Genomic DNA, 14,455 nt, shown 5'->3' with positions numbered 1-14,455 from the left:
ATACCCTCCACGGTCTTTCGACCGCGGAGCGGTATTTCGGAGGGGGGAAGTCTGGCGGGCGGCCTCCGCCGCCCGCCAGACTTGGAATGACCCCCTGTGTCTTTTCCTTGATGACCCTTTTCATATTCACTCAATGTATGAGCTTCACCAATGAGAATCTTTTTATCTTTTGCAAAAAAAAATTCTGTTTGATGTTTTTATATATGTTTATGATGCATCATGTGGATGATCCTTCCCAATCTGTGCAGGGTTGAAAAGACAGTTCTGGGGTGGCAGTGGGACACACCAGCTCAAAGTTGGCAGTATTTCCTCGCCTTCTCTTCCACAGGTCTGGGAAAGTCTTTTGAATTCCCACAATATCCTGCTTCAAATGTGAGGTAGGCAGCGGAAATTCCTGGGAATCCCTCAGCCCCGTAGAGTGACGGACTGCTGCACAGCCTTGCACAGTGGTAATCTAGAGGATTACCTTCGTTGGTTACATACTTGTACCCAGGGAAGCTGAGTAGGAAATTTGTCCCGGTGTGGTGATCCCAACCAGAAATGTGGGAAAAATTAGATTTTTTACCTAAATTTGAGGATTGCTGAGGATTCTGGGTAAGAAAACACTAGGGGATCCACACAAGTCACACCTCCCTAGACTCCCTTGGGTGTCTAGTTTTCAGAAATGATTGGGTTTGGTAGGTTTCCCTAGATGGCTGCTGAGCCCAAGACCAAAAACGCAGGTGCCCCTCGCAAAAAACAGTAGTTTTGTATTTGATAATTTTGATGTATCCACATAGTGTTTTGGGGCATTTCCTGTTGCAGGCACTAGGCCTGCCCACACAAGTGAGGTACCATTTTAGACCTGGGGGAAGGCTGAGTAGAAGGAAGTTTGTGGCTCCCCTCAGATTCCAGAACTTTGCAGGACAGAAATGTGAGGAAAAGGTTTTTATTTTGCAAAATTGTGAGGTTTGCTAAGGATTCTGGGTAACAGAACCTGGTGAGAGCACCACAAGTTACCCCATCCTGGGTTCCCCTAAGTGTCTAGTTTTCAGAAATGTCGAGGTTTGCTAGGTTTTCCTAGGTGCCCAATGAGCTAGAGGCCAAAATCCACAGCTAGGCACTTTGCAAAAAACAGGTCAGTTTTCTTTGGGAAAATGTGATGTGTCCATGTTGTGTTTTGGGGCATTTCCTATTGCAGGCACTAGGCCTACCCACACAAGTGAGGTATCATTTGTATTGGGAGACTTGAGGGAATGCTGGGAGGAAGGACATTTGTGGCTCCTCTCAGATTCCAAAACTTTCTATCACCAAAATGTGAGGAAAAAGTGGGTTTTTTTGCCAACTTTTGAGGTTTGCTAAGAATTCTGGGTAACAGAACCTGGTGAGAGCACCACAAGTTACCCCATCCTGGGTTCCCCTAGGTGTCTAGTTTTAAGAAATGTCCAGGTTTGATAGGTTTTCCTAAGTGCTGGATGAGCTAGAGGCCAAAATCCACCGCTGGGCACTTTACAAAAAACAGGTCAGTTTTCTTTGAGAAAATGTGATGTGTCCACGTTGTGTTTTGGGGAATTTCCTGTTGCGGGCACTAAGCCTACCCAAACAAGTGAGGTACCATTTGTATCGGGAGACTTGGGGGAATGCTGGGTGGAAGGAAATTTGTGGCTCCTCTCAGATTCCAGAGCTTTCTATCACTGAAATGTGAGGGAAAAGTGTTTTTTTGCCACATTTTGAGGTTTGCAAAGGATTCTGGGTAACAGAACCTGGCGAGAGCACCACAAGTCACCCCATCCTGGATTCTCCTATGTGTCTAGTTTAAAAAAATGCACAGGTTTGCTAGGTTTCCCTAGGTGCCGGCTGAGCTAGAGGCCAAAATCCACAGCTAAGCACTTTCCAAAAAACACGTCCGATTTCAATGTAAAAATGTGATGTGTCCATCTTGCGTTTCCTGTTGCAGGGAGTAGGCCTAACCACGCTAGTGAGGTACCATTTTTATCAGGAGACTTGGGGGAACACAGAATAGAAGAACAAGTGTTATTGCCCCTTGTCTTTCTCTAATTTTTTCCTTCCAAATGTAAGACAGTGTGTAAAAAAGACATCTATTTGAGAAATGCCCTGCAATTCACATGCTGGTATGGGGACCCCAGAATTCAGAGATGTGAAAATAACCACTGCTTCTCAACACCTTATCCTGTGCCCATTTTGGAAATACAAAAGGTTTCCTTGATACCTATTTTTCAATCTTTATATTTCAGCAAATTAATTGCTGTATACCAGGTATACAATGAAAACCCATTGCAAGGTGCAGCTCCTTTATTGGCTCTGGGTACCTAGGAGTCTTGCTGAACCTACAAGCCCTATACATCCCTGCAACCAGAAGAGTCCAGCAGTCGTAACGGTATATTGCTTTTGAAAATCTGACATCGCAGGAGAAAGTTATAGAGTAAAATGTGGAACGAAATGGCTGTTTTTCACCTCAATTTCAATATTTTTTTATTTCAGCTGTTATTTTCTGTAGGAAAACCTTGTAGGATCTACACAAATGATTGCTTGCTGAATTCAGAATTTGTCTACTTTTCAGAAATGGTTAGCTGGCCAGGATCCAGCATTGGTTTCACACCCATTTCTGTCACTAACTAGAAGGAGGCTGAAAGCACAACAAATAGTAAAAATGGGGAATATTCCAGTAAAATGCCCAAACTCTGTTGAAAAAAGTGGTTTTCTGATTCAAGTCTCCCTGTTCATGAAAACTGGGAAGATTGTGATTTTAGCACTGCAAACCCTTTGTTGATGCCATTTTCAGGGGAAAAACCACAAGCCTTCTTCTGCAGCCCTTTTTTCCCATTTTTTTTTAAAACTAAATTTTCGCTGTATTTTGGCTAGTTTCTTGGTCTCCTCCAGGGGAACCCACAAACTCTGGGTATCTCTAGAATCCCCAGTATGATGGAAAAAATGATGCAAATTTGGCGTGGATAGCTTCTGTGGACAAAAAGTTATGAGGGCCGAAGCCCGAACTGCCCCAAATAGCCAAAAAAAGGCCTGGCACCTGAGGGGGAAAAGACCTGGCAGCGAAGGGGTTAAAGTTGTCATAAGCAAATCGAGCAAATTCAGTTTCCCTTGAAGGGGAGATTCCCTAATATGCTAAATGTAATTGAGAGTAAAATCTGGGTTCAGGGAGTAAAATCTGGGTTCAGGCACTTTCAGTGTGTCTGAAGGCCATCTAGATCTAATTTCTTAGGTTAGTCTTCTTAATAGGGCCTACAATCTAATTACCTGCACTTAAATCTGGAAGCAAACAAAGCCAATAGGGTTTTCAGTCTGTAGCTGATCCCTATTGTGTATCTGGTAAATTCACGCGCTTTGTCCTTGGAGAACCAAAGATTGTGAGCAGTAGTCTAAGAACTACAAGGTCTGGTACCGAGACCAGTAAAAATAGCATACAAACATAGACAGGAAAGGACGAGGGTCATCAGACTAACCAGTGGTTATTAGGAAGGGCTCACAAGATTACACTAATTATACATGGGGTTGGTATACAGGACGAGGCAAGTGCATTAGAATGAGCTGCAATCATGAGCTTTGTGCAGGGGAATGTTCTCTGGGAAAAGCAGCTCTGCCTCTCGCTACGGATTTCTCCTGAGCGACAGTAACGCCAAAGTAAGACTAAACCAACTTCTACAAGGGACCGCTCTTGGCCGTGAATTTGGAGGGCTAAAAGACCCTTCTAATTTTTCTGCAATTATTATAGAATTGTCAGTCTGGATTTGCTTAAACCTTTGTTATGAGAGAGACATTCTGTCCTGCTCATCCACCTTGGGTTGGGTACACCGGCAACCACTGGAAACACAGAAGATTTGGTATTGAGGCAAAGAAAGTTGTTTCCACAAAACTGTCTAGCAATCTTACTCCTGAAATGTGTCAGTAGTAACTTCTGTGATGGGACAGCAGCAGGGTCACCCCAGACGAATTGTAATTCTGGTACTGGTGAACGACCCATGACTAGATATTTTTCAGTACCAGCTTTACAGTAATAGTTTACAGCAGTGGTTCCCAACCTTTTGACTTCTGTGGACCCCCACTTTACCATTACTGGAGCTTGGGGACCCCCACTGAATCTTTATAGGACTCTGGGGACCCCCTACTGTGTCATTACTGAAAGGTGAGGACCTAATCTGTTGATGTTGTTTAGTTTTCTAAGCAGTCGCGGACCCCCTGAGGAGGCTTCGCGGACCCCTAGGGGTCCCCGGACCACAGGTTGGGAACCACTGGTTTACAGCACACAAAAGGTACTCTCTCGCCCTAACACTAAGGCCCATATTTATACTTTTTTTGCGCCGCTTTTACGTCATTTTTTGACAGTTGCAAAAGCAGCACAAAAAAAGTATAAATATGGGCCTTAGAAAATACAATTATATTCTGTAAGTGTGCACTGCTTTTGCGTCAAAAAATGATTCAAATGCGGCACAAAAAAAGTATAAATATGGGCCAAAATTGTATTTTGTAAGTTTGCGCCGCTTTAACGTCAGAAAATGACACAAATGTGGGGCAAAAAATAGTATAAATATGGGCTTAAATCCCAATTCCTCCCTGTGGGTAAACACCATGTTTCGTTCGGTTGTCAAGCACTGCCCCACCTGCATGGCTACAACCTACCTCCAGGACATCCTCTCATGCCTGAATATTCCCAAGTGAATTACAACTCCTCTCACTCATTCCAACTTCCATTAAATATGTAACCCTGATCCCATCTCTAATGCCACGCCTTGGTGATCTCAGGGTATGCAACAAGTCTCTCAATTACTGCCATACTTCACTCCTCCCAGCTGCACCTCACATGAGAGCTTCTGACTCAACCATGTGCACTCAGTCAGCCTTGGTAAGAGTCATTCCCTTGATGCAGTTCTGAAGTCACCGTCTCACTCCTCCGGGAACTCGACTTAACATTATATATATATATGTAGAAGACTACACCAGCAATGCAACCTTATCACAAACGAAAAGACTGAACCTCAGTTGGAAAATAACTTTACTACTACCGAAAAACCTGCTGATGTTGTGAGAAGCTCACTGTTGCTCCATTTTACCGGGAATGAACTGCAGAAACTGTTTAGATATCTACCTATTTTTGGAGACACGTATGCCACTGCGCTGGCATTGTTAAATATACCCTTTGAAGCATGGGCAAATCATGATTATAAGAAGTTCTTACTAAGAGAAACAACCCAGAAAGAGAGGGAGGCGATCCATGCAGTAGTTGTGGAACGGTCACAGTAAACCTAAGGGTGCAGATTGGCAAAATTACGCTGATTAATACTGTGAGAACCTAGAATTTCATTGCAACATAACACCGTACTCAAACGCTTACACAAATTATCGTAATTCAAAACCTTCCTCCAAAGAAGCTGCCACGCCAGTTATCAAATCTTAGACCCTTGACTGTGCTGCCAAGTGGGACTAAAGTGCTTGGAAGTGAAAAAAATGGCTGCACTTCTCAGTGTGTCAGCAGAGTACCTGACATAGGGCAAGAAATGCTTATGTGGTGGGAGCGAGCATTAATTAATTCACAAAGGTCTGTTGGTCACAAGCGCCTCCATGTGGCACCTTCCTGAGGAAAAAAGCAGTGCATGCAAGCGGTAAAACCAGATGAGGTTGAAAGTCTGGGAAAATACATGGATCAAAACAGATTTAGAGGCCATACATTAATTGTACATGGTAAAGGAAACTCTACAAAGGTGAACGCTTCAAATCGAGTGTCCTTACATGTCTGATAGTGTTAGAAATCGGGTCTCTAGTTGGCAAATGTATGCACCCTGTCCAAGTAGGGACCACAATATTAGCCAGGATAAGTCAGATACACACCATAAATTAACCTGTGCTCACCCTCTGGTAGTTTGGCACAGAGAAGGCAGGCTTAATTTAGAAGGCAATGTGTAAAGTATTTGTGCAACACTTAAAACAGTAAAACAGTGAAAACACCACACAGAAATAATCCACACCAGGTTAGAAAAACAGAGCTTAATTTAATGAACAAAACAAGACCAACATGACAAAAATCCAATAAGTAGAAGTCCAGATATGAATTGTTAAAGAATATCTGCAAATATAGTGCTTAAAAGAACAAAGCACCAACCAGGGTTATTTGTTTGCGCTAGACTGGGTGAAATACGAAAAGTTGTGCTGACCACAACGGAGGGCAGGTCGGATACAGGGACCAACCTTGTCAAGCTGAAATCAGTACCTTGGTTCGGGGTTGTGTCGAGGAGCGATGCAAGGAGCAGTGGTGTTGATAAGTCGTCATTGAACCTGGTGGTGTAGGGGATGCATCTGTTCCAAACCGCATAATGTCAAACCCTTTAGATTCAGGCAATGCACTGTTGTCGAGCATGCGTCCGGAGAAGCGATGCCTTCTGCGGCTGGGTCAAAGGGGATGCGGTGGTTACAACCAACGCAACCATGGCAATGTGTGGATTCTGGTAGGGAACAGCCAGTAAGACAACTTCCCTGGGCCGAGGACCGGATTAGCACCACTTGACAGGACAGGGCTCACAGATGACAGAGTCTAAAAGCTGCATCAGATGTGTTGGAAGTCTTCGATGTCCCTGAGACTTCAGAGCAGGAGGCAAACCAGCAAGCCCTTGGAGTCACTTTGGTTCTGGGGATGTAGAGATGAAGGCCCATTCCTTTTCACTTCCATGCAGGGAGGAGAGCGGCAGCCGGGTAGGCACAGCAAAGCAGGAGTCCAGCAAAGTCCAGCAGAGTCCAGCTAAGTGACAGTCTTTAGGCAGCATAGCAGTCCTTCTTCCTAGCATAATGTCCTCAGGTCTAAAACTGATACTTATTAGTACTGATTTAGTAGTGTCTGAGGTCAAGTACTTATACCTACTTGTGCCTTTGAAGTGGAGGAGACATCAAAGAGAGGCATTTCAAGTACACAAAGTCCTTGCCCTTCCTACCCTGGCTCCAGATACCCTGGCTCCAGACACACTACAGTGGGTTATGCAGCACTTTGTGTGGGCTCAGGACAAAGCCCATTCAGGTGTAAATGTCAGCTCCTCCCTCCCATCCTGCCCCGGATGCCCCATCAACACGCAGATGGCCACTCAGTCACACCTAAGCTCCCTGTGTGTGTGGCTGTCTGGAGGAAATGCACAAGAGCCCAGCTGTCACTCACACAGACGTGTATTCAGAGACAGACAGAAGGCACTACATGATTTATAGTAAGAAAATCCCAACTTTCTAAAAGTGGCATTTTCAGGATTACAATTTAAAATCCACCTGGTCCCTCCCTACTATGCAGCTCCACTAGTGTGCTCGACTCCATGAGCTCTGCTGCAGCGAGTTCAAGACCCTCCTCCACCCGCAGGCTCCCGCCTGCGCCTTATCCCTGGTGGCCCAGTATTGAGCCTCTTTCTGTCTCTGCCTCCTTTCTCTTATTTCTGTTTTTTATCTTTAGTTTTCTGCTGTTTGCCTCTCTTTTCTGCTTTTTGCTTGTCATTCTGCCTTTGCTCTTATTCTGCTTCCCTTTGCTCTCTCATCCCCCCCTTCCCACCCTTGCTTTACCCCTGTGGCCCACCCCTTATGAGCACAGTGTTTCCCACCTCCCAGCTGACCAGCCCCTCCCACCTCTCTGCCCTTCTTAATGGCAGAATCTGTGCGCCCATACAACGGCCACGCGCCTCCTGCACGCCAAAGGCAAGCCCGTCTGCACCCATCCGCGCCTGGGCTACGCCCAGCACCACAGACCCTCGCTTCCACAGCATCCGACAGTATGATGCCAGCACCATTCACGCCTGCAACGCTGGAGGATCCACCACCTGCTGCCTCACCTCACCTATGAACACACAGGTCCCCTTCTCCTGCGGCCACTGCACCTTCATCTGCCTCCGCACACCAGACCCACCCAGCAAGGGCCCACCTAGACATCTCAACTGCATGCTACTCAACACCTGCTGCCTTGTCAGACACGCAGTAGAGATTTGGGACTTGCTCTACACCATCTCCCCAGACGTCACCTTCTTCACGGAAACCTGGATAACCCCCACCTCAGCCCTGGATATTGCCACTGCCATCCCGACAGCTACAAAAACATCCACAAAGACCGCATCAACAGACCAGGAGGCGGCATCACCACTGTCCACAAAAACACCCTCCGCCTCACAACCAGCCCCGACAACCACTCTCCCAGAATGGAACACCTCCACTTACAGATTCAGAACAATCCGAACACCACCCTCCATGACACCCTCATCTACAGACACCACTGAGCCCACCCTCCATTCAGCGATTCCATAGCCAACTTCATTGCACCCCACACCCTCACTTCAGCAGATTACATCCTCCTTGGCGACCTCAATTTCCACCTGGACAACCTCAGTGACCAGAACACATCATCCCTACTAGAGAACATCATCACCCCTGGACTCACACAACAAGTCAACTCCCCAACCCACCCACAACAGCAAGGATTTTTTTCACCATGGTCAAAGAATTCACCAAACCCAGCATGGACACTACAGACACCCTCCCTCCCAAGACCTCTGAGACAACCTAACCATGTTCTTCCACCGCAAGATCCAAGACATCTATGATGGATTCATCACCCAAGTCCCACCCACCTTGCCCACTGCCACCGGACCCAAAGACTCCACCCCCCTGCCAACCCTACACCATTGGACCCCTCTTCAACTCGGAAGACACCCTCAAGATCATGAAATCAATCCACTCTGGGGCACCCTCGGAACCCTGCGTCCACCACATTTTCATCCGAGCCGGCACTACCATCATTCCTGAACTGTGCTGCACAATCAACTGAAGACTGGAAACAAGTGAAGATCAACCCTTTATTGAAGAAACCCTTCGCCGACCCAATCTCTCTGCTCCCCTACCCAGCCAATCATCTAGAAGGCCATCAATGCTCAGCTCACCTAATTCGTCGAGACAGCCACATCTTGGATTCCTCCCAATCAGGATTCAGGAGCAACCACAGTACAGAGACTGCACTCCTCGCAGCTATAGATGACATCTGCACCCTTCTCGACCACGGCAAAATAGCAAGCGTATCCTCCTGGACCTCTCCGCCGCCTTCGACACCGTCTCCAACACCACCCTCTGCACCAAACTACATGACGCCAGCATCCGCGGTAAGGCCCTTGAGTGGAAATGCTCCTTCCTCACCAGCCAAATCCAGAGAGTCTGTCTCCCACCATTCACCTCGAGACCAGGTGCGGTGTATCACAGGGCTCCTCCTTGAGCCCCACCCTCTTCAACATCTACATGACCCCACTCGCTAACATCGTTAGACATTCTGGTTTCAACATAGGACTAGCTATGCCCCAAGGGTACCTCACCCCCTGTGACCTCAACACTCCAATGGAACCCCCAGGCACCACCTTTAAATCTGCAAGAACAGACCTTTCCCAAGTGCCCCCCATCAGTCGCTCTGCACCAGCTCCAAGAGACTTTTCAACGCTGCTCCCGCTGGAAACAGGACCCGCCCGAACCTCTCCATCTGGCACAGTGTGCCCACCGACGACCTCGACCAACCTGTAAAAGCGGAACATGGTAAACTAACTGTGTGATTTTATATGCATTTTTAAATGTGACTGTCTATTTATTCCTATTGTGCGTAATTGTGCACAGAAAGACTGCATTTGTTAAAACTTTAAAAATCCATATCTTAAAAAGTACTTAATCAATTTTGATAATCTTAGTCTTAAAATTTATATGAAAATCTGAAGTGTTTTTATAAATTGGTCTTGAGTCATTCCTTCGAAGGGTGAGATGCATGATCGATACTGTGAGTACAACAAATGCTTCACACTTCTCCAGGATTAGCCTAACTGCTTGACCAAGGTACCTCAAAAAATAGAGCATTAGGTGATCTAGTTTTTGCCTCTGGAAACCAATGTGCGGTTGCACAGTGTGCCTAGTTGTGCACACTACATAGAGGGCCAGCCTCCTACAATGATGTATATTGACTTAACTCAGAGCATCAGAGCCAACAGAGATTGCTAGCCTTGCGCAGCTGCGAACTGTACTACTGGAAACATGGCAAAACAGAGAATGGCCATTGGTCACCTATGCCACCAACTCTCTCATTGCAATGGGGCAAAGATACTCCATACAGAGAAATAAATGACTACAATTCTGTGGGGCATCACATCTCTACTTATACTTGTAAGGCAATCATTTCCAAGTTTCCACAGTGTCTAAGAACTATCCTCCCAGTCTCTGCCTTTAAGACACCACTTTGCATAGAGAAGTGGGGTTTCCATCTACAGGGGCATTGGTTTTAGGTAGTGTACAAGCCATGTATGTACAATGAACCACCTACAAAGAAGCCATTCAAGCTCAGTAAACAGAAGAATAGGTGAGGAGGGTGAAATCCCTTCCCTTTTCACTAGAGAATATTCAAAGGGGAGTAGTGAATGATGACTGCCTCCAGTAAGACATTGCAGCCACCCTAAATGCATATGGAGGAAAGTGATGCAGACTTTGTCACACGATCCTAAATACAACTTCAATCTTGATTCCATTACACAAAGTATATTATGAATTAACACTCATATCAGATAGACTTATACTCAAGAGTACTAGACAGGCCGAACCCAATGACACTGCATCTAAATCACCTGGAATCACTTGGAATAGTCAAGACCAACACAAAAATTAGAGGAAATGTATGGTTCCTTAATCTGTGCAGCCGAGTAAAGGAACTAGTAACTGACTGTTCTGCCAGTCAAGCCTCACGGTAGAACAGTCCACTTGCTGCAACCATCACAAAAGAAACCTCTTCAATACCCTGGACCAGTGGCAAATCTGGAAGCCTTCCTGAAATATGCTATATGTTGACGATCAAATAAGATATCCTTAGAGAAATATTCTTGCTTCCACCTCAGCTGATGAGGTTATTCCAAAACTTTAACAATTTATGGTCACCTTTGGCCTTCTCAAGAAACTTCAGACTGGCAATGCCTCACCATGCCAATAGTTCGAACTTGTAAAATATCAGTAATACCTCAACTTGAAAGATTTTAAAATGATCCAACATGGTCTCTGTCACTCAGCCTCCCTTTTGGTGTCCTTCACCTCTCAGCTTCTGTTGAGCACACTCCGTGGACGCTAGCAGTTGTGAAAAGTGCAGGTGGGAAGACTATCAAAAAATGCATTATAACCCTCCCAGATAATGGATCTGAACTGAGATCCCCTAGTGTCAGTGACCACATGGTCTCTGAACTGACTGAGTACAGTGCACACTGGAGTGAGTCCAACTTGTCACTGCAGCCAGCTGGCATTTCTAGCTCTCCTCTTCTCCAAGCTCACCACTAGTGTGCACCCCTTGCAGGTATGAGAGGCACGCCCTTGCTATACTTTGAGCCTAGCCCAGTGCTGACCAAATCACTAAAAAATGTATAATGAAGTGACTGAAGCTTACTTGACGTACAGTATTGCTGGTATTTATCCAATTTAGTTCAATGCACTGTTAGCTTATTTTTTAATTTGGAAGGGGTGTTAAGTTCTGATGGTGGTTCCGCAGGAGGTGTATCCCTTTTAGGTTTTTCACACCCTTGTTCAAACATGGAGTGGTTCAGTCAGCTAGTTCTGCTGGAACTAGGGGTGTGGTAGGGCATGCAGCACCCCCATAAGACTTAAAAGACTTTAGATGGAGAAGGAACAATGGAGAGGCTACTCAGATGTTCTTCTTCGGGCAGCGCTGTTTGTGTTAGGGAGGTGGCATCACTGGCCAGCACCCCCAGACTAAAAATTGTTGCTGCACCACTGCACTCAACGACGGACTAAATATTGTGACTAAAAGGGGTCTTCTGGGATCCTGTGCTTGCAAACTATGTTATGGTCATTGAGTGTGTGTGCTCGCGTTATTACGCGCTCTGTGTGCACGCTCACTGGCGACAGTGTGACACATGCTCTTACATATTTTCTCTTCACCTGAAATGTTCCTTCTTGCGATTCCACCCCTGGCACTCCTCGCTGATTGGAATTTGCTTTTACCTGCAACAACAAATGTATTGAAAATCAGGATATCTTTATCCTAGTAAGCAAACAAACACACTGATGAAAGAAGATGTGCATCCACCAGTGGCCAGATTAGATTACCCAGAGCACAGTCTTGGGCTGTGCTTGGTGCACCAGAAATAAGAGCACCTGGGGCTCTATTACAAATAGGGTTAACTGTCCCACCCCGCACTGCAGTCCACTATTAACTGAATGTGCCAGGCGCAGACCGGGAGAGTGCACCCTATTACAATTTGCTATTCACAGTGCAGGCACAAACTCAGCCCTGCACTGGGCACAGAATATTTGTAAAAGGCGTACCACTTGTGCATTGCACTGAAGAGGCAGATCGTCCTCGTGTTTAAAGGGGGGCAGGGATTCCTCTGTAGAGAGGTACGCTGAGTGGCTGCACCCACCTGCAGGGCAATGCCTGATCCCTGTACTCGCTTCACAAATGGCACATTTGGGGGGCACACTAACTGTTGACCCCCTCTATGTGAAACACAGTCTATGCGCCTCCTCACAGCCTCTACATCTGTATCTCTAATATGGCATGTACACAAAGGTAAAAGATTCTCTCACTTGCACAGGCCATGCCCCCTTCCAAACGAGGACACACTCTTGTGATCGAGCCAGAGCTAAATCTGCGCATGTGCGCTGCGAGCATTGTGGGACCTCCGTTCCCGATGGCCGGGGTCAATATCCTCCTCCACCACATCTCCCTCGGGGGTTGCCATTGCGGGTGAAAACTCTGCACCTCCACGGCGGGTGTTACACAAACAGCCGTACAAGTGTCTGCAGCCTGTTCTGTGATATGGAAGTGGCTGGAGGCACCAGCAGCCGCTGCACATGGCCATTGCTCCTCTCGGGCATTCACCTACTCTGGGCCTCACTTCTCCTAAAGGCCTCGAAGTAATCTGTGTTAGACCCGCCTTAACAATGTTTCTCCCCCTTTGTGGTATGTTTGTTCCGTAAGGTAACCTCTGTAAATGTTTTGTCACCTTCCAGAGCAGCCTCTTTCTTTCTAAAGTAAAATGCTCGTGTGCGGTGGGTCCACGCTCGCACTGTTTATTATTATGCCTTTTTATATTGTGAAATCTGAAGCATGTGTTTTCATGGTGTAAGGATATGTGTATTGGAAAATGCAGATAAATGGTATCGATTGCTATGTATACAACGAAGCAGAAGATGTGTGCCTGGCTGCTGACGGTGCATCCTGGCAGCGCGTGCGCGTCCTGGAAGGCCATTGGCCATGGGGCTCGAGTCTCATATTTCCTCAGGCTGACAGGCCCAGCGCATCCCATCTTCACCCAGGAGACTCCCTTCGCTGGTGCTGCAAGTGCTTCTCCCCGAGCAGCATGGACCACGGCGGCTCTTTGTCTGCTCGTCTCGGAGACGCCGCCTGAGGTGCACGGTGCAGCGCATGCAGGTCTGTCTCCATCTTTAACTTCGCGTCTTCAGATCCGCGGGGTCATCGCTCTCCTCTGTGTGGTCTTTCTTAGTGAAGCTTGTTTGTAATTCCTGTCAGGCGATTGCTAGCACTGATTTGTAGTCGGTTTATTTTTCACGTGTTGGCGGTTTATGTATCATCGTTTGCATTTGATGACCGATGTACAGATTGCAACTGTCGAAATTGCAGCTCTCTGCTTTTAATTCCAGTTTAGGGTCAGGCGGGTGTCACGTGAATTGTTAGTGTGACATCAGATGAGGTATCCTCCTTCATGGGGATTACATAGGCCATCGTATATGTTTTAATAATAAATCGTTGGCAATGCCTGCTTGTGATTGGCCTGCGCGGATTAACTCCTAGGAGAACATCTTCAATGTGGACTTGCTGTTGTAAGCAAATCCAATGTTGTTTACGCAGTTTTAGTGAACGTGACCCAGGCGTGTTAAAGGGTAGAGTACTGACTCTAAAAACTCATATTTAATCAAGCAGGGGCTATATACGGGTGGACTTCCAGTGCTCGACACAGTCACGTCTGCACGGTGGCCGTGGCCCCTCCCGGTGCGCGCAGCAGGTGCAGTGTGGGGCGTTCCCTGCACCCTAGTTATGGCTGTCCTTTACCACCCAACCACGGTGCTGAGTGGGAGGGGGGGGCATTTTCCTTGCTTGCACTATTCCCGTGACTGTTCACTGAACCCTTCATCGGGGGCTCTCCGACCTCCTGTACACATAGCCGGCCTAGCAGTGGAGTGGCCTTTGAGGCTTTGTTACTGCTGCGGGAGTATTGTAGGGAGGGGTCAGGGAAAAAAATATTACCTTTGATCCATGCTGCTAACACTGACCACTGTGGCTGTCACTCGAAGCACTCGGGAGAGGTAAAAAGGTGGCATGTTAGCGCTATATAAAGCTCCCAAACAAAATGGTCATGAAGCCGTTACAAAAGGCACTTTAGTGCATATATAGAACAAAATATAAATGAAAGTGTTCTCTATACGACTTCGGATTGCAGATATAACT

The 14,455-nt window shown here is 46.6% G+C and overlaps 1 protein-coding gene across 2 annotated transcripts in view; it reads left to right on the top strand.

Moving 5' to 3' along the window:
• Positions 1-14,455, top strand: part of MAP1B (microtubule associated protein 1B) — a 362,796-nt gene that overhangs the window by 205,034 nt on the left and 143,307 nt on the right. The window contains exon 1 of one of the 2 annotated variants that reach the window (XM_069224172.1): positions 13,334-13,420. The exons of the other annotated variant lie outside the window; for it this stretch is intronic. Coding sequence (XP_069080273.1) covers positions 13,415-13,420 — 6 coding nt within the window. The 5' untranslated portion in view covers positions 13,334-13,414. Of the gene's footprint in view, positions 1-13,333; positions 13,421-14,455 lie in introns of those variants that run through there. 2 annotated transcript variants of the gene reach the window in all.

The sequence above is a fragment of the Pleurodeles waltl genome, chromosome 1_1 (genome assembly GCF_031143425.1).
Source record: "Pleurodeles waltl isolate 20211129_DDA chromosome 1_1, aPleWal1.hap1.20221129, whole genome shotgun sequence".
Taxonomy (NCBI): Eukaryota; Metazoa; Chordata; class Amphibia; order Caudata; family Salamandridae; genus Pleurodeles; species Pleurodeles waltl.
Note: the sequence above shows the minus strand (reverse complement) of the source record. Positions and strands in the feature narration are given on the sequence as shown.